General features: G+C 33.6%; 1 protein-coding gene across 1 annotated transcript in view; it reads left to right on the top strand.

Moving 5' to 3' along the window:
- Positions 1 to 18,230, top strand: part of TMPRSS15 (transmembrane serine protease 15) — a 64,061-nt gene extending 45,831 nt beyond the window's left edge. The window contains exons 18-28 of the mRNA XM_087937905.1: positions 109 to 249; positions 1,440 to 1,550; positions 4,125 to 4,257; positions 5,689 to 5,784; positions 8,802 to 8,851; positions 10,200 to 10,374; positions 13,169 to 13,350; positions 13,571 to 13,666; positions 15,850 to 15,852; positions 16,296 to 16,435; positions 18,072 to 18,230. Coding sequence (XP_087794031.1) covers positions 109 to 249; positions 1,440 to 1,550; positions 4,125 to 4,257; positions 5,689 to 5,784; positions 8,802 to 8,851; positions 10,200 to 10,374; positions 13,169 to 13,350; positions 13,571 to 13,666; positions 15,850 to 15,852; positions 16,296 to 16,435; positions 18,072 to 18,230 — 1,286 coding nt within the window. The remainder of the gene's footprint in view (positions 1 to 108; positions 250 to 1,439; positions 1,551 to 4,124; positions 4,258 to 5,688; positions 5,785 to 8,801; positions 8,852 to 10,199; positions 10,375 to 13,168; positions 13,351 to 13,570; positions 13,667 to 15,849; positions 15,853 to 16,295; positions 16,436 to 18,071) is intronic.
- Positions 18,231 to 20,917: the final 2,687 nt, after the last annotated feature.

Here is a 20,917-nt window from a genome sequence, read left to right as displayed (position 1 = left end):
AGAAGGAGAGCTTTTTCTGTCCTTTAAGTATTTTATTTTCTATCATTCTGATGTGTAACAAAATTATATTATCTTTGGAATAATGATATACTTTTCCTTGCTATGAAGCTGTATATACTGGAAAATCCCCATTGCCAGATATATTCTCTACAACTCACCAAATGACTGTGCTCTTCTTTTCGGACAAATCTGCAACCAGAAAAGGATTTGTAGCAAATTTTACTACAGGTTATCGTCTTGGCATGCCAGGTGAGTTTCCCATATACCACATACCACACCAAAGAATAGGAAACGAAGAACAGAGAGAAAATAATTGTTCAATTCCAGTGTCTTCTCTTTGATTCATTCTTATTTTTTTATTTGTTTTTATTCCCATCCAAGAGATTTGTAGGTTTGCCCATCTGTCTAGATCTTTCTGTATCTGATCTATTAATTTGTCATAGTTATCAGCCTTTATTGTAGAACACTTTGCTGTGAGCCAAATTCCTAGATGTTTTATTTCTTTTTGTTGTCTGAATCCCTGGTTCGCTTGTCAATTCCTCATTTTGCCTTTTAGTACAATTTTTTGTTATTATCTTAATCTTCTCTTTACTAATTTTAAGTCCTGCTGCCTTGCCAAATGCCTCTATTTCTTGTAGTAAATTTTTGCTTGACTCTTTTGGGTCCTCCAGTATAAAAACCATGTCTTCAGCGAACACTTGCAGTTTGTATGTTTCCTGTTTGATCGTTAGCCCTTGAATGTTTCGGTTTTTCCTTACCTGCGTTAACAGTACTTCCGCTGATAGAATGTATAGTAATGGGGCAAGCGGATACTTACCTGGCAGGGGGGACACCATGATCATTCTTATCTTACTTATAAGTTATACACCAGCAGTCCAGGTCAGTGATAAATTTTCACCTGCAGTATAATCCTGATTACTTATTAACTGCATTGTGCAGTTGAGACAGTTATGATTTTTCAGTAGATCATAATTAAATGAATTATGGCTTAGAGCAATCTAAGGACTCTGTCTATCTTTACTTCATATATGTGTTTTTCTAATTCCAAAATTTATTGGAAATAGCTTTTCAGAAATTAAAGAGCATGGGGGTAGGAGGGTAGAATTCAAACGTATTTCTAGCTACGTTTCTTCACTACAAATTAACTACATAGGAAGAAGAACAAAGATAGTCAGTTTTGGCCCAAGTATTATTGGCCTTTAGAGTAGCCCCTCTAAAAGATTTCTACATTAATTGCAATTCATATTTACTCTGAGTGTTCACCTCATGAAATTACTTGGCTATTGTGCATCAGAAATAATATATAAGATATGTGAAATATTTTACCTTATGTATGAGATATGAGAAATGTGCTTGTGTTATAAAAAAAACCATAAAAACTACTGATTTATTAGCTAATTTTCATAGGCCATAATAATCTGTGTCTTCTTCATTAACAGCTTCATGCGGACTGAATTATTATCAGTGTGGAAGTGGAGAATGTATACCCCAGGTTCAGATTTGTGATCAATTCCAGCATTGTAAAGATAATTCTGATGAAGCAGATTGTGGTAAATATTTATAAATACGAAAAATCATTTATAATTCTAAATTCAGGGAAGGTAACTATTTTCAAAGGGATAAGCACTCCTCACAAGCCTGCTGTACAGTAAAGTAAATCCCAAATGTACCTTAGGTTCTGTATGTAAAAGAAGGAAAGAAAGAAATGTTCTTTTATGTGAATGAATGGTAAAGTTTTGAATAAAAGAATTGGAATGTAAAAGAAAAAAGAAAAACCTACACATTACAGCAACCACATGCTGGAAAGCTGCTATTCTAAAGTGGGCAGGAAAGATTTTTGAGGAGTCACAGATCCCTTTTAGAGAGGGGACTAATCTTTTAGAAAAGAGGTTACCCAACCATCTCACTAAAAAAGGGAAATCTGTACATTGTTTTCTTTTACCCGCTTGTGTGCCTCTCCTTTTCTAATGAAGGAGAATATTTGTAGCTCAGGGTTGAATGGTGCAGTGGCCTATAGGTGAAGTTCTCACCTCACAATCAGGAGGCCGTGAGATCAATTCTAGGTAGAGGCAGATATTTCTCTCTCTGGACATGTTGAGAATATATCTGCTGAATATAACTCTTAACTGGTGACAGGAAGGGCACCCTGTCAGTAACCTCTCAACTCCATTCAGTTGCCCAGATTCTACTCTGAAAGGGATTACGGGGTGATTTGTAGCACAGGGTTGAAATGTGGGGTCCTTGGTGCTCTCTGAGATTCATGGTTTTGTTGCAGACATTTCATTATCCAGACTAGGTAACATCATTAGCACCAAGGACTCTTTTTCTATACAGTGAAAATAGAAAATATTAGTAAGTGGGGACTTCAGTCAAATACTCTGCAACCAAAATACATTTATTTTGATTTAGGGCCTTTTTATGTACATAAGAGCAGGGGTGCTTCTGCCAGTGCAGACTTATATATATTCTGCTCAACACATCCCAAAAAAAGCATCCTTAATCTTCTTTTCAAGGAAATTTAGGACCAAATGTAAGCTCAGTAAAAGTGTTTGACTGGAGCATAAAACGGCTGTGACAAGCCACATTTCAATTGTTTCACAACACAGATGCAGGTTACTTTGACAACACTGACAGCTGTTGTCACAGCACCATCTGTGAAAGTAGTTATTTACAAAATCAAATGTTCTGTGCATTGCTCTGTTTTAAATAAACTAAAAATAATAGACTCTACACAACATTGTATATGCAGATCCAATGATAAAATGATACAGAGAGCTGGTAAAAAAAAGTAATAGCAGTAACAGTTAATCCTCTGTAAGAACTGTCAATGGTTTGTGTGGATAGATGCTTAAATTTGTAGACATGGTTCTTTGCCTCACATTGGATATATTTTAATTCTTAGTATAAAAATCTTAAGACATTTTTTGTCAGGTATCTTACCTTCACTTGTTATTTTGCCTCCCACTGTGTTTGTGAAGAGGGAGAAAACTTTATTGTTGCTTTTCATAACATATCCTTAAAGCACACCAAGCACGATGGTTAAAAACTGGAAACATTATGGAAAATTTTCTTTACAGGTTAAATACATGAATTGCAGTATGTGGAATAAACTTTTTATGCAGATCCAATAGACATATGGTTGGATAATAGTATTTGTAACATTCAGACCCAAGTGAAAGATATAAACAGTGGTGGGATTCAAATAATTTAACAACCAGTTCTCTGCCCTAATGATTTCTTCCAACAACCAGTTCACCAAACTGCTCAGAAAGTTAACAGCCGGTCCTCCCGAACTGGTACGAACTGACTTAATCCCATCACTGTATATAAACCTCATTTAAATGTATGGTCATATGTCTAATCATGTGAGCTTTTCTTATTTTCTTATTAGTCCTATCAGCACTGAAGATTTTGTGGCAATGTGCAAGTTACTTAATGCAGTTTCTGCCTATATACCATCTATCACTGTACTTACAGAGATACAATAAATTATAGGTTAGGAACATGTAGAGCAATGCTTCTCAACGTCATGCTAACTAAGGAATTGTGGGAGTTGAAGTCCATAGATCAAGGGTTTTCAAACTTTGCAAGTTTAAGACTTGTGGACTTCAACTCCCAGAATCTCTGAGCTAACGATTGGAGGAGGAATTCTGGAAGTTGTCCACAAGTCTTAAACTTGCCAAGTTTGAAGACCCCTGCCATACATCTTAAAGTTGCTGTGGTTGGGAAGCACTAATCTACAGGAATAAAGACTTTTTCCTATGGATTATCTAAGTATTTCTAAGTGTACTATATAAGGTATTCATCATCCAAAGGCCCATGAGTCCTCAATTGCTGAATACACTATTTATATGGATCCCAAGTAATTCAAGAATAACTATTGAACAATCAGCATTAAACACAGCAATGTGAGCTAAGAAAATAGTGCATTTTTAAAAACAATTATCATTTAAAAATCTAGTTTTATTACAGTATTTGATTTGGATATGGAAAGAGAAAACAGGAAGATGTTCAAATCATGCCTTTTCACATCTGTTAAATTTGAACTTGATCATACGCAAATTGCTATGAATAAAACTAATCCTCAATCAGTGTTCTAATATTAAAACTTATTTTTATGACAGTGCACTTGATCAATGGTTCTCTCAGCTCCAATGGGTTAGTCCAATTCAAAATTGAGACACAATGGTTTACAGTTTGTGCTAATGAGTGGACAGAAGAATCATCAACCAGTATCTGCAATCTGTTAAAACTAGGGTAAGTAAAGTTTTTGATTATATGTTCTTTCAGAGCTAATTCATCCATAATACTTTATATGACAGATATAATACTGGCTTGGAGGTTTGGAAGTAAGAGCACATATAAAGCTCTAATGTTCTGCATAATGTATAATGTACCTGGCTTTCCCAGTGGCATTTCCAGCAGCAGAAACTTTCTTCAAGGACTAAGGCATGTCTGCTTAATGTCAATTTGATTACACTTCAGTCAGGAAAAAGAATGTTGATATGGAAGACAATTTGGCTTTTTATCAGCACATGCTGAATGTTGTTGTTATTATTGTATTAAATTATGCATTAAATTATGTAAATTATATATATTAAATTATGCATTTAGTTATTCTTTGTTAGTCCTTTAATATTAAATCTATAACTGCCATTCACTGGAAATACAAATTTTATAAAATAAGTGAAGGTTTACTACACATAATGGAAATTTACCTGTCAAATCCGGAATAGCTTTGAAAACTTGGAAATCTCCCTTCCTTCTCTTATTTAAAAGATCTTTTTTAAAAATAACAACAGAGACAACAATGCTGGCAATAATATTTTTAAGAACAAACACATACACCCAAACAAAACAAAACAAAAATCCCTGTAGAAAATAAGAGAATGAAAAAAAGGAAGCTAATAGCTTCCAAATACTGGCTTTATTAGCCATTAGTATTTTCATAGTTGCTTTATCAAGTTCCCAAGATATCTCATCAATTTTTTTAATGACTTCTATTAAATTTATTCTGACATTCAGTATAGAATATTGGTCTATATTTTCATTTCCTCAATATACAGGAATAAAATATTAAGCTCTATGTGTAATACTATAACATTGTACATTAACACTGAACAATTACAGTGGTAATTGTAGATCTAAATTATAACAATTTACCTTTTCTCCCCTATGATTTTCTCCCCTACTACTATACCAGCATTGTTATATTAGAACCAAGCTTGCAGATTATGCTTATGTTCATTTATGAACACATGTATAGTTTTATTATTCTGCAGACTTCTTAATCATATGTAATTGGCTACAATATTTCCATGTCTAGATCAGACAGGTGCATTCACAAATGCAAGGTCTTAATTTGATATAGGAGGAACAATATCAACAAGTAACTAACTCTATTTTGGCCATCAGTTTGCAAAATGTGTAGCCCAAGTCCAAAGTAAGTTCCAAACTGTGGTAAATGCCAGGTTTCTCTTTCTGATTCCTTGTGTAGGTAGAAGTATTGGCATATTTTGATTGCTCAGTTTTGCATATATCTTCATAAAGTAATCATTTCTGAATGTGCTGTAAATATATCTACTAAATAATTTCTTTATCTTATTAAACCACACATAATACAGTACAATAATATCTATATTTTGTTATAATTAAAAGGATATGTTTTAAGAAAGTTTTTCCTTTTAGAAGTGGGAACAAGTCATCTCCTGTCTTGTTTACTGGGGCAGGTCCATTTGTCGAAGTTAAAAAAACAACTAACAGCAACTTCATATTAACACCAAGGTAAGGCTTTATAAATGACAGTTAAAATGGTGAAGAAAGCATAAGTAAATCATTGAAAATATGGTAAGTGGGGATTTTTAATTTTTTTCTTTTTCTTTTTGCTCCTAAGAGGTCTGTAGAGGATGTGCATAAGCGCACCAATGTGCCTACCATCCCTGTCCTTTTGTTTCTTTTATTTTTCTTATATGTACCCATGTATTCATAACTATGTTTTTACTTATACCTAATATCTTGTAAGCAATTGACAAACCAAATAAAATAAATAAATAAAATTAATTCTCTTATTATTTATGAGTAAAAATTGTCAAAAGGTATTGATATTTCCATATAAACTAACGAACATTTACGGAATAAATGAACATTTAGGACAAAGTAACAGTCCCTTCACTAACAACAACTGATATGAGTCAAAATAATGAGTTCTTGTAACCACTTGAGGTAACATGACTGGAGGAGAAATTCTGGGAGTTGAAATCTACAACTCTTAAAGCTGTTAAGTTTGAAGAGTCCTGCATTTAAAATTCTGATATTAATAATCAGTTGTAATAGAATTTCTTAAGTAAATCTTGAGTGCAGATAACTATGGATATGGCAACAATGTGGAATCTGTTTGCCATTTTCCTTCTTTTTCAAAGGCTTTCATATACCCCATACTAAATTCTCCATCTAAATACCAACCCTTATATTTCCCAACAATCATTATTAGAGTAGATCCTGCTTAATTTTTGAGATCAGCCAAGTCAATTATGTGTTGCCATCTATCTTGACATATGAAAAGTTGCCGAGTGTAAGGTTTCTGTTCAGCAAGAGGCTAGAAAAGAAGACTTCCAAGGTCCCTTCCAACCCTACTTTTTCTATGTTCTATGTTGTATTAATATAGCATTTGATATACAGTATATAGGAGTATAATTTTTAATTTGTATGTTATTAAAGCAATAGTAGTAGGGCATATTTTAGAACATTTCAATTCATCAAAGAGCTTTGCATATATACTGTATTTTTTTGTTTTCAACTTTCCCTCTAATATAGTTTTTGAAAGAAAAATGGCGGGGGAACACATTTGAAAAAGAAAGTAGCACTTGATTGGAGAAGGCAGTTCAATCAAGAACATTTCTTACAAACAACAGAACTGCCATAGAGAAAAATCATTTTGATAAGCTCAGCCATTGAGTGAAAAATGTGTTACAGATTGCTTTTATGTCTCAATATGCAACTTTATTTATTGTTCTTTTAGTCATCACAGAAATCTAATAGAAACTAGAAATTTAATTTTATAATCAATATGGTAAAAAAAATGTTTATTGGTATTGAACAAAAGTGAATTAAAAGGGCCTCAACTTGAAGATTGGATAGTGAGATGTACTAACTTTATATTTAAACCATAAAGAAATAGACGTATATTTTACTTGTAATAAAAGTAACACGTTGCTAGCCTCATTTGTATTAAACAATACATTATATATATCAAACATTCATTTTGAAAAAGTATTTCAATCAATGCATTTATAAGAATGTTATTTGTTTAAAAACATACATTGCTTACAATCAAATTTAAAACAATAATACAACAATAGTTAATATAAAACATGTTACATTAAAATGGGTGGATATAAAAAAAAGCTATTATTTACACAGGAATAGTGAAAACAATAGCTCCTAGCTGCCTAAATAGTATAGTGGTAGGTGACCCTAAAATGTGGAAGATTATTCCAAAGTGGAGAACTGTCTATAAGAGATCACAATTCATACCCTGCAATAGGAGTTCATTGCTTAATCATAGTAATAATGTATCTGTAATAGAAGGTTGTGTAGAACATATCCTGAAATTAAAGCTTTATATGTTAAAAATAAATGAACTTAATATCTAACTGGGGTTAATCTATGGTGTCTTGGTGACAGTAGGTGACCAGAAGCTAAAAAGTGTAGTGCCTGATTTGTACATGGGTGGGAAATTTAATAGGATGCCAGGACCCTGGATTGGCTTAAAAGTATGTCAGTTGTCATAACATAATTATGCAGTTGTGCATATGTTAGCATTTTGACATAATTGTTTGCTACAGATAACCATGTTCTAACTCCAGCTAGTACACAGCTGAAATTAGCTCAAAGCTCTGCTTACTACCCCCCCCCCTTTTTTTCTTTCTCTCTTGGATTTTAATCTTCTTGGCTGATGAAAGATTCTAACACATTTCAAAGCTTGAAGTGATTGTAAAATATCAGTTGGTTCAGTCTGGCCACTGTGTCTTTTAATTTTTACCTCTCTTTACACCCAACATTGGGTTTTCTTTGGTCAGTTTCTAAAACTTTTATGGAGAATATTATATATGTAAAAATAGTATTGTTTTCCATCAAGCTGTTTAAAAAATGGGTCATAGTAACAAACGTGTAAAGTGAAAGATAATGATCAGAGCTAATATTTATCCTTTTCTAGGATTAATTACTATGGATAACTATACTGGAAATGATTGGCTTTTTAAAAACATAATCATTTATCATCATAGAGAAGTCAAACAATGTTTTAGAGTATTTACAGAGCTTTGCAATTTCCATTGATAAATGGAATATTGTCTGATTGATATATATGTGTGTGTGTGTGTGTGTGTGTGTGTGTGTGTGTGTGTATGTATGTATGTATATGTATATGTATATATTCTTAAGTTTTTGCGGGTACTTACATGTATGGTATTCAGGTTGTTCAGGTATTCTCCCATGTCATTATAGTTGTGCTTTTAAAGTTGTAGCAACGTTTCGGCAGAATCTCATCTGCCATCATCAGCTTCTGTATTGTGTTCGTTTGTCATAGACGAACATAATAAACAAGCCTGATGATGGCAGATGAGATTCTGCCGAAACATTGCTAAAACTTTAAAAGCACAACTATAATGACATAGGAAAATACCCGAACAAAGCTGAATACCACACACACACACACACACACACACACACACACACACATATATATATCTTTGTGTCTGGACTTTATTACCTGATTTGTATTAAATATGCTCTCTTTCTAGGGTAAAGTGTTTGAATAATCTGGTGATTCATTTGCAATGCAGTGGTAAATGTAAGTTTACAAAAAATCAACATAAAAGGATAACTGTTCATATTTTTTCCCAATATTACATTTTTTGTTTACGTTGTTTACATTTGTTACATTGTTTCTTCCTGCTGAAAAAAATATTTTTCATGTCATTTTTAGGATCCTTCAGAATTTATGTATGTATTTATGTTTTTAAGAATATAGTATTGTTGCACTATTTTGCCCCATCACTTTATGTATTTATAAATGTATTAACATAATAAAAAATACAGGTAGCATTTAGCGTCTCAGGAAGGAAGATGAGAGGAAGAGCAGATTTTATTGTACTTTTTCATGTTGCTGTTATAATGCCATTTCTCAATTAGACAAAAATCCAAATAGATCTATTTAATATATTTATTATACAATTTTCTGCAATCTTTTGTTGTTGTTGCTAAAACTTCACAACTATATTTATTTCATTTTTAGAATGAAATTTAGAATTGGATTAATATTTCTTTGACACTTTTGATTTTAAATAGTTTTAAATCATTTCAGAAGGTATATTGATATTGTTTATCTTACAAAGCTTTTTATTTCATTGTTTCATAAGAATGTTTTAAATGTGAAGTTATTAAACTATGTAAAACAAGGGAGGACAAACATTACTTCAGTGTGGATTTATACAATGAAAGTCAGGATATCTGTAAATTCCCTCAAAAATTGCACTGATTTTTCACCTTCCCATGATAATTTTAACTTTTTCTAATACCTTGAATTTCTAAACAATACCCTTTTCATTAGTGAATAGGAATTGCAATAACAACAGAAATAATTTATAACAAAAATATTATTTACCCAGCAATAGTTTTCACAGAAAATAATCATAATAAACTAAATATAGCAGCTTAAAAAATTCCAAAAATTAGATGATACTGTTGAGTTTTTAGAAGGCTTCAACATTAAGGATTAATTGTAATAAATATTTAATTAAAATGTTACTTTGAGCATTATATCTATCTAGATATGTGTGTACATGGCCTTAAATATGTTTAAGATCTCTATATATTTCTATATCGACCTAAGAAAAAGTTTTTTATAGAAATAGTCCACAATCTATGACAATTGAGCCCAAAATTTATATTGCTAAATGAAACATTTGTTAAATGAATTTTGCCCCATTTTACAATCTTTCTTGCCACAGTTGTTAAGTAAATCACTAAAGTTGTTAAGTTAACAAAATTGTTGTTAACTGAATTTGGCTTCCCCATTGACTTTGCTTGTCAGAAGCTTGCAAAAGGACACTATTACAGTGCCTATTACAGAGTAGGTGAAATTAGCATATTATTTCTCAGAATGCATCCTTTTTACTTTTTATTTTCCTTACCCGTAGCTTGTGGGAAAAGAATGATTACCCAGAAATCTCAACCAAGAATTGTTGGTGGTTCCGATGCTCAAGAAGGTGCTTGGCCTTGGATAGTCTCACTGTATTTCAATTACAATCCAACCTGTGGAGCTTCTCTTATCAACCATGAATGGCTAATCTCAGCTGCACATTGTGTATATGGGTAAAATTTATTTCCAGAATTCAACAGATCTTACATTCCATATCTTCATGTATTCTTTTAAAAAAATGGATGTCAGAATTTAAAAGATAAAGTAGAGACAAGATACATATCTCATATTAAAGAGAAGATCAGCCACAAGGATGTGCAGGAGTTATATTTAAACTTCTTAAATCAATCGATTCAGCGTATAGTTCACTTGAACATCTACTACTGTTATTAATAAATGTAATATACGTTTTCCCAAAATAATATACAAAATGAATTAAAAAACACCTTTCATAAAAAAGATTTTACCTTAAAACAGTGCTTAAGAAAAGAACCAGTACTATGAATGATACTTATTCAATAAAACCCATTACTATCATATCGGCAAAAATATGAAGCACTATAAAAAAAAACAGGAAAGAATTGCAGTATTATATATCTCTTTGCTGATATCTGATAGTATTGATTTTTGCAAACTAGGTACCACTACATGAAATGGAACATTTGCACCAGTCCTTTCCTTAAATAATCTACCTCACATTTCCTTAAATAATCTAGCTCACATTGAGCCAATGGCCTTATTTGCTTGAATCTAATGATCAGACTTGGATTCTGATAAAAGCAATCATATATTATTGTATTAATTAGATTTTTACCCTGCCTTTATTACTTTTTAGGAAACTCAAGGTGGTGAACATACCTAATACTCCTTCCTCTTATTTCTATTTTCTTCACAGCAATAACTCTATGTGATTGTCATATATGAATTCTGGTACATGTGAATGTGTTAGATTGATAGAATATTTAAAATTAATAAGAACAAGATATCTACATTAGAAAAGTTTCATGGAATTTATTTATCTTCATTTATCTAATATTTGTCATTGGAGACAATGAACTATGGGAAATGTCTGAGAGGAATGTAATGAACACTCATATCAGAAGAAGAAGCAGTTTCTTGTAAATATCTGGTTTATAGAAAAGGCAAACAGGAAAATCTTGGTGGTCAGAATTTATTAACTGGTTCTGCATCCAGAAAAAAAAGCCCACCTCTGAATATTTATCTATATGGAAATTTTTCCTGGATCAGCACTATTCACATTATCCACTGTAGAAGCTGTCTACAGCATATTAAAATATGAACTTTTTCTCGTAATATAACTAATATATTCAAAGCATTTCATTACTAAAAATAGAATCCAAGGGTAGTGATTCCTCAATTACTTTCAACCTTATATCTCATTAGTTACAATATAGTTATAAGTAATTCAAGAATGTAATGTAGTTAGCTGCATTATAAAGGCTGTATTAGCCTAAGTGATCCATTTTATATACAATCAGTTGTATTCCTCTGAAGTGTTGCCAGATTTGAGATTAAAGAATGTCTTATAGGAAATACAGCCTAACCATCCATATGAAACTTATCTAAGTAAATATGAATAATAAATGTTCTTTTTTTTCTCATAAGAATTTGCAATATTTGTTATTAGCAACAATGGTACTCAGGCTTGCGCTAGCATATTCTGTGATACTTGTATGATTCTCTATCATAATCTGAGCTGCTCCTTCTCCTAATAAAGGCCATTAGCTTTTCTCTCTTCAGAGCTATCTTGTTAAATATGTATTAGATTTCTGCACTGTCTCAGCTACATCACTGCTGGCATATCATTCCTCAATAACAAGACACATTTTTCATAATCAAACAGTTCATCTTATTCATCTTATACTTATTCACCAAATTGTGCAACATTATCTCCCTAAGGATGCAATGTGATTCAACACAGTAATATACATGGACATGAAGCAGTAAACCTGGAAATAATGTTCAACTTTGTGATGGCTATGCCCAGAAATGAACCTATGTTTAATTTAATTTAATTTAATCTATATTTTGTTCAATTCTACAGTGTATTACAAACATAGATTTTGTGTAAAAATGTGAGCCCTTTATTAAATGTGGTAAATACATTGATTTCACAGCAAGAAGTATTACCTAAGCAACATTGACTAATTTGAGAAATTGTTCTGGAGAAGTGATCCTTAAGGAATTTAAAAGCTATAGGCTACACTGAGACATTAAAACAAATCACGGACTTCCATATTGGTGATAAATAATATAGATGGAAGTGACAATAAAATCTTTGAGAATGAAGCTTCACTCAATGGAGTATTTGACTTAATAATGCTGGTAGCTTGTCTAAGCAATTCCACCTATAATTTGAGTTTTGCCTATTAGCATTTATTAAAAGGAATATGTGAAATGGATAAAGTTCAATATTAATAATATTGAGTCAGTATACATCCATTTTAATATATAATGCACATTATATCCCTATAATCAGTATATATTGTCTTAAATATATTATGCTAGTGGCAGATGATAAATGGAAGAGAAAATAGAATAGAATATTGCTACTACTGGCATTGGACAGTCACACATTTGAAAGGATAAATAGGCTCCTCATCCATTTTTGTGAGAATGGTCAAAACTAATTTCTATTTTTAATTTTACAAAAACCTACTCTCTAGTTGCCATAAATTTGGCAACATTAGATGTAAGACAGGATAAGTAATTTGAGGACCCTTGAAAGTTTGATCCCTGACATACATGACTGGTGGAAAGATTGTGGCATTGGCATCCAAAACATTTGGAAATTTAAGCTTATCCCTGACTGTCAGTAATGCTGAAATCAGTAAAAGTTGTGTTTGAACATATTGTGTCAATGTGGTTCAAATATTAAAATATACAAACATTACATCTCATAAGCTATTTCAAACCATAATTTAAGCATGTGTTATTTTGACTTAGGAGGAATTTAAAACCATCTCGGTGGAAAGCATTTCTTGGGCTGCACACAAATCTCAATCTATCATATCCTCAAACAGTGAGCCGAGAGATTGATCAGATTATCATCAATCCTCACTATAATAAGCGAACAAAAGACAGTGACATCGCTTTGATACATCTCCAATTTAGAGTAAATTACACAGGTAAAATGATTTTCTGCTGCAACTTTGCCTTTATGTTATTAACAGATTAGGGTCTAAATCTAAGAGATATTTAAAAATTTTCCATGTAATTTCCAATAATCATCATCACAAAAGCGGGAGTACTGCTAAATTTCTTTGGGGATTATTTTTCAGCAAAACTATTTGTGCAATGTTATCATCAAAGCCTGGAAAGAAATAATTGTTTATTTCTTTCACACAGATTATATTCAGCCCATTTGCTTCCCAGAAAAAAATAAACAATTTTTGCCAGGCACTAAATGCTCTATTGCTGGTTGGGGAAAAACCACACAAGAAGGTATGTCATTGTCATGTTAAATCTCTTTCTTCATTTTATTATATTTTCCTGATATAATTACTATAACTTAGAGCAGTGGTTGCCAACCAGTGGGCTGGGATCACTGGTGGTCCACGAGAAAATTTTGGTGGTCCGCAGAGAAATGTCATCCCCAAAGCACCCCCGCAAGCAATGAATCCAGGCTGTGCAGGAACACAAGACTGCGCTGCCCACGTGGCCCATGGGAACAAAAGGCTTGCGTCGCTTGCATTGCGAACAACATGAGGTAGTGGGAGGAGGGGAGAAAGGGCGAGGGGGGGAACTTGCCCACTCACACCTACCGGGCTGCTTCTTTCCACTTCTTTCTTCTGCTTTTGGCTGTACACAAGGAAAGCAGCAAGAGTCTTTCTTTCTCTCCCCCAAACTCCACCAGAAATGAGTCTCTGGGACCCTGCAAGGCATCCTGCTCCAAGAGTCAGTGCCGGCAAGGACTCATTTCTGATGGAGTTTGGGGAAGAGAAAGAAAGAAAGACTGCTTCTGCTGCTTTCCTTGCATGAAGCCAAAAGTCTCTCTCTCTCTCCCCCTGAGAACGGAGCTGGAGATGGTATCCTGCAATCTCAAAGAATGATCGATTGGTGGAAAAAAGGGAGTGGGGAATTTTCCTGCATACTTTTTGGGGGATTTTCCAGGATCCCTGCTGCTTTCTGCAGCAAGCAACGTCAGCAAGCCACCATCAGTCAAAATTCATAGTAGTGGTCCACGGGATTTAAAATTATGAGTTTGGTGGTCCCTGAGGTCCAAAAGGTTGATGACCCCTGATTTAGAGTATAAAAACATTTCTCTGTCAGATGTTTCAACCATCATAATATTAGAGTACATTTTATGAAACAGATCCATTGAAGCTTCGTATTAATTTGCCATCCAAAGTAATGGTTGGGAAAATGTACATAAGTGGGGTTGTTTTTAAAATAAACTTTGATTTTACATTAAAAATACAAAAAGAAAATTACTAAAATTGTTGGTCTCATATAATTAAATGATAAACCAATCATAAAGAGGTAAAGATTCCTGCACAAAAGCAGTTTATGATTAAACAGAAAATAAAGATAAATAAGATTAAACATATTACCATAGAAAATTCATTTTTTATTTTAATAAAGGCATCTTGAATAAACAGATATTAAGTGAATTACATAAAGAATATATATTATTGACAATAAATTAGATTTAGTCTAGAAATACATTTTAAACAATGGAAACCACCGAGAAGTCATTATTCATAATTGAAACTTATACCACATATAGCCGAGGGACATGGAACATGGCCTCAAATTATGCAAGTAGTTTGCAGGAAATATAGAAACATATAGAAAGACAATCCTTGATACCCCAAGTGGCTTTAAATTTAGCAAAAAAAAAAATCTGTCAAAGAAAGCAGCTAAACAGCTAAAATTAGTTTGCTAAGTAGTGCAATGCCTTAACATAGTTGTTTTTCAGTTATGCATAGATCTTCCCAATAGCATATTCCTTGGCCCCCTAGTAGGATTTGCAGTTAATAACGCAATATATTTATTTTGCAGTTGCAAAGCACAGAAACTTTTCTAAATTGGGATCCATTAACTCAAACAACAGCATAATATGAAAAATACACATCACCTAGGTCCCAAGCCATCAAGCTGACCATGCACAATAAATGTCTTTTGCAGAATAATATTTAAGGGTACTAATAAATAAGGGAAGAACAAGCATCATGCAGTGCTTTCAAGACTAGATTATGGCATAAATGGTAATGGAATAGAGCCTATCTCATTAAAGGAATACAGTGATGCACAAAATGTTGTGCTCCATTGTTACTACACCTTTGGGTGCAGTGAATAAAAATGATAAACAATGTATCTATGTCATAATCAATCTATTTTACTTCAAAGTTGCCACAACTACCAGCTATTCTATTCTTCCAACTGGAGTGTACTTATATCAGAAACTTTAAATTCCATAGCTTTTCTATTAAAAAAGCAGAAGTGAGAACCGATATTTACTTCTTCCTTCTAACTGTATTGTATTAATAGGACTATGATTCTCTGTAATTATAAATTCAAAGGTCAACCCTATAAGTCAGGGATAGAATGTCACACCACTTAATCAAGAATTTTTTAGAACTAATATCAAGCAAAAATAGGTGAGGGAGGAGCAGTTGCTACAGCAAGTTGAAAGCTAGAAAACTGTAAGAGCTTCCTATCCGTGCCATTCGGAGAGCTCTCACTAATCTGCTTCTATAATCCACTATGGATTTTGTTTACATCTGTACTGAATTGTGTACTGCAGTATTACAACTGTGCTATACTGGGCATCAATAGAAGCTCTGATGCTTCCAGACAGGTTTCCGTGCAGCTTGGAGAACTGCACAGAAATCTTTTCCATCTCTTGAAAATGGAAGCTTGAACTGGAAGACAAAAGTGGTAAGAGAACCACATTACTTACATTAGATGTAGCTATTTGGCAATGAAAATCTAATGGGCCTTGCATAGGTCTGCTCTGGAGGTAAGTCATATAGTATAGGAATGACTAAATACTGTGTATTATTTGACTTACGTGATATGCATCATTTTATCAGTTACAACAGTGCATATATTTCTGGTTTTCAAATAGATTCAATCTCAAGTATATTGCAAGAAGCAGAAGTCCCTCTTATAACACATCAGAAATGCAAGGAGCTGATGCCAGAGTACAATATTACTGAAAACATGATATGTGCTGGATATGATAAAGGTGGAATTGATGCTTGTAAGGTAAATGGTAACAGTGTTTGCATTGTCATAGTGTAGTCAATAAATTATTCATTAGTTCTTGATTCTTTTTTATAATGTAAACTTTTTATATAGATACCAATGAGATAAAAAGTAAAGTTATGAGGAATGTTTTTTATAATTACATCACTGCTATTACATTCTGCTTTCATTTACCACTGTATGTTAGTTTGAATTAGTTTGAAGAAAGTATGTTGAACATTTAGAACTCCATCCATCAAATAAATAATTATTACAAGTGATGTACTGTTACCAAAGCATAGTGCACTATGTACTTTGCACTATGTTCAGCAAAAGGCTTTCCATATGGCAACTATGATTGTTTTTTCCTTTACTGAAACCAGCTGAAAATGAAGCTAGTTTAATACATTTCTGCCAGATTCAAATCCATTACTCAAGCTTGGAAATGATGGCTAGCTAGGTATTCTGTCTGGATAATGGTTACCAATTGATGGATTCCCCTGCTCATTCTGAATGTTTGCATGAGTCCTGTTACCTTGATTCCTTTCCCCTCACCTCCTTACGCTTAAGTATTTTCCATTTGGGATATCTCCAAGTATGGTAGCAGGAAAAAATAACTTTTTTCTAATCATTTTGGCTGAAAGGAAAATAATAGTACTATTGTCAACTTAACAAGGGAGATAGGTAGGGAAGGAATAAAGGTTCATTCAAAATTTCACTAGTCCATCAAAAAACTTCTTCAAAAAACCCTAGTTTAACTATTGAAATCCAATACATCACTAGTTCTTCTTGACCAGCTATAATTAGTGCTTCAGAAATTATCAGAAAAATAAATCATCCATATAATCCCTCGTATTAGCATTATAAAATATTAAAAAGCACCAGGGGATTAAGGCTTCTATGGATGTGTCCTTCTCCCCCCAAAAGCTACAAAGAGCAGTAACAGTGACTAAAGGGAATGGCCCATGCCATCCTTCCTGCAAGCAATTAATAAATAGCAATAGCTGTTAGACTTATATACCTCTTCACAGTGCTTTTCAGTCCTCTCTAATCAGTTTACAGAGTCAGCATATTTCCTCCAACAATCTGGGTCCCCCTTTTACTGACTTCAAAAGGATGGAAGGCTGAGTCAACCTTGAGCCGGTGATACTCAAACTGCCAAACTGCTGGCAGTCAGCAGAAGTAGCCTGCAGTACTGCATTCTACACCACCTTGGTTCTTACATAAAAATACATAAATTACATTGAGTTGACATAAGAGCAAAGAAACAGCATGGTCAGGTCCATATAGGCACAAGTAATAGACATCACTTAGACAGCAACAAAATATGGTTGAAGGTTGCCTCAATGTCAAGACAAGTAAGCTCAGGGTGATAGATAAATTCCTCTCAGTGAATTTATCTCACTGAAGCATTTCCTGCCCATGATTAACAGATTGGGTAAAGGACGCTTATGAAAGGCATTTCTTTCCTCAATAAGGATAAGTATCATGACATAACTTTTACACAGGCCCAGTATGTTTCATTTAAACTTATGACTTACAGAGAAGCTTGCAGAAATATTATACAAAACTGACAAGTCATCTTATTAAACAGTTAAGTTCATAGTAATAGTGTTGTCAACAATAATATTATTTTAATTTTTCTTTGTCATTTCAGGGAGATTCTGGTGGGCCTCTGATGTGCCAAGAGAATAAAAAGTGGTTTCTAGTTGGTGTAACATCCTTTGGCTATAAGTGTGCACTTCCAAATCGCCCTGGAATTTATGTAAATGTTTTCAAATTTGTTGACTGGATAAAACGTACCATTAATTATTAGCATTTAAAAAAAATTAGAAAGAATATAGAATTGAAAGTGATTATAGTATTTATGCAATAAAGTTTGTAGAATCAGGCAAAAGTTAATAATTCAAATTCTGTCCAAGTTTGTGTTAGAAGTGATCTGAAGAAGTACCTGAAATTTTACTGACACTTACCCAGAAGATGCAATATTTTTCTTCTAGCTACTCTCTTAATGCTTGAATAAGAAAGAAGGGTAGCTCAGGTAACATACTGATTTGTTGAAAGTACAACCCTCAGTAAAACTGTGCCTTTAAACTTACTAAGAAGAGCAGTTGATCATCAATTAAACTCTTATACAATCTACTGTAAATAGGCTGTCAATACATTTTAATAATGAAAATATTTCTTGTGTAAGAGATTTTCAAATGACTGTTTTTTTCAAACAGTGATGATATTTCAGTATATATGTTTTCACTAAGGCTCCAATCAGAAAACCTCAGTCATGTACATCCCCAATCATTTCCTATTAACTCAGTTTATTAGTACAGGAGACAATGCAAAGTGTATGTATAGTTTATGAAAAAGATCAAGATACAGTTCTGATTAGCAGTACTCATGAAACTCTCATGCCTAGTCAAATGAACTAGAGAATACTATGGATCTACAAGTGAAACTCAAAAAATTAGAATATCGTGTAAAAGTTCATTTATTTCAGTAATGCAACTTAAAAGGTGAAACTAATATATGAGATAGACTCATTACACGCAAAGCAAGATAGTTCAAGCCGTGAAGTGTCATAATTGAGATGATTATGGCTTACAGCTCATAAAAACCCCAAATCCGCAATCTCAGAAAATTAGAATATTGTGAAAAGATTCAATATTCTAGGCTCATAGTGTCCCACTCTAATCAGCTAATTAAGCCATAACACCTGCAAAGGGTTCCTGACCCTTTAAATGGTCTCTCAGTCTGGTTCAGTAGGAATCACAATCATGGGAAAGACTGTTGACCTGACAGTTGTGCAGAAAACCATCATTGACACCCTCCATAAGGAGGGAAAGCCTCAAAAGGTAATTGCAAAAGAAGTTGGATGTTCCCAAAGTGCTGAATCAAAGCACATTAATAGAAAGTTATGCGGAAGGGAAAAATGTGGAAGAAAAAGGTGCACAAGCAGCAGGGATGACCACAGCCTGGAGAAGATTGTCAGGAAAAGGCCATTCAAAAGTGTTGGGGAATTTCACAAGGAGTGGACTGAGGCTGGAGTCAGTACATCAAGAGCCACCACACACAGACATGGGCACATCCTGGACATGGGCTTCAAATGTCGTATTCCTCTTGTCAAGCCGCTCCTGAACAACAAACAATGTCAGAAGCGTCTTACCTGGGTTAAAGAAAAACAGACCTGGTCTGTTGCTCAGTGGTCCAACGTCCTCTTTTCTGATGAGAACAACTTTTGCATCTCATTTGGAAACCAAGGACCCAGAGTCTGGAGGAAGAATGGAGAGGCACACAATGCAAGATGCTTGAAGTCCAGTATGAAGTTTTCACAATCTGTTGATTTGGGGAGCCATGTCATCTGCTGGTGTTGGTCCACTGTGCTTCTTAAGTCCAGGGTCAATGCAGCCATCTACCAGGAGATTTTGGAGCACTTCATGCTTCTTTCCGCAGATGAGCTTTATGGGGATGCTGACTTCATTTTCCAGCAGGACTTGGCACCTGCCCACACTGCCAAAAGCACCAAAACCTGGTTCAATGACCATGGGATTACTGTGCTTCATTGGCCAGCAAACTCTCCTGACCTAAACCCCATAGAGAATCTATGGGGCATTGCCAAGAGAAAGATGAGAGACATGAGACCGAACAATGCAGAACGGCTGAAGGCTGCTTTTGAAGCATCCTGGTCTTCCATAACACCTCAGCAGTGCTACAGGCTGATAGCCTCCATGCCACACCGCACCGAGGGAGTAATTGCTCCAAAAGGGGCCCAAACCAAGTACTGAGTATGCTTATACTTTTCAGAGGTCCAATATTGTTCTATGTACAATCCTTGTTTTATTGATTGCATGTAATATTCTAATTTTCTGAGATTGTAGATTTGGGGTTTTCATGAGCTGTAAGCTATAATCATCGCAATTATGACACATCACAGCTTGAACTATCTTGCTTTGCATGTAATGAGTCTATCTCATATATTAGTTTCACCTTTTAAGTTGCATTACTGAAATAAATGAATTTTTGCACAACATTCTAATTTTTCGAGTTTCACCTGTAATCATTCAAATCAGGTAGGTAACTTTATATTCTCAATTTAATTAATTTTGAATGATTTTCCTGCAACGCATGACAGACTAACCAAACAATTACTGCATTTACTATAAGATGGAAATCTTTGAAAAATAACTCATATCTATAAAGACCAGCTTTCTATTGAAACCAATGGAATATGCTTTTATACTTTCTGGGAAATCACATCTGCATATATTTGATTCATTTGAAATCATACTGTCGGAATGTATTCAAGACATTCCTGTATTTTAAATGAAATAACATTAATCTAAATTTAGATAAGAAATGTTAAAAATTCAAAAAGAAGAGCTAAACTTCTCACTGTAATGAGAAAAAAATCAGCTTGTAAATAAAACACTATCAAAATCATAGTCACTAATACAATAGTAATGAAATTATTATTTGATTTGGCCAAAACCATTCTGCATGTAGCTTAGG

Source organism: Pseudonaja textilis, chromosome 7, assembly GCF_049901715.1.
Source record: "Pseudonaja textilis isolate UNSWEBS1 chromosome 7, rPseTex1.2, whole genome shotgun sequence".
Taxonomy (NCBI): Eukaryota; Metazoa; Chordata; class Lepidosauria; order Squamata; family Elapidae; genus Pseudonaja; species Pseudonaja textilis.
This window is presented reverse-complemented; position numbering and strand designations above follow the sequence as displayed.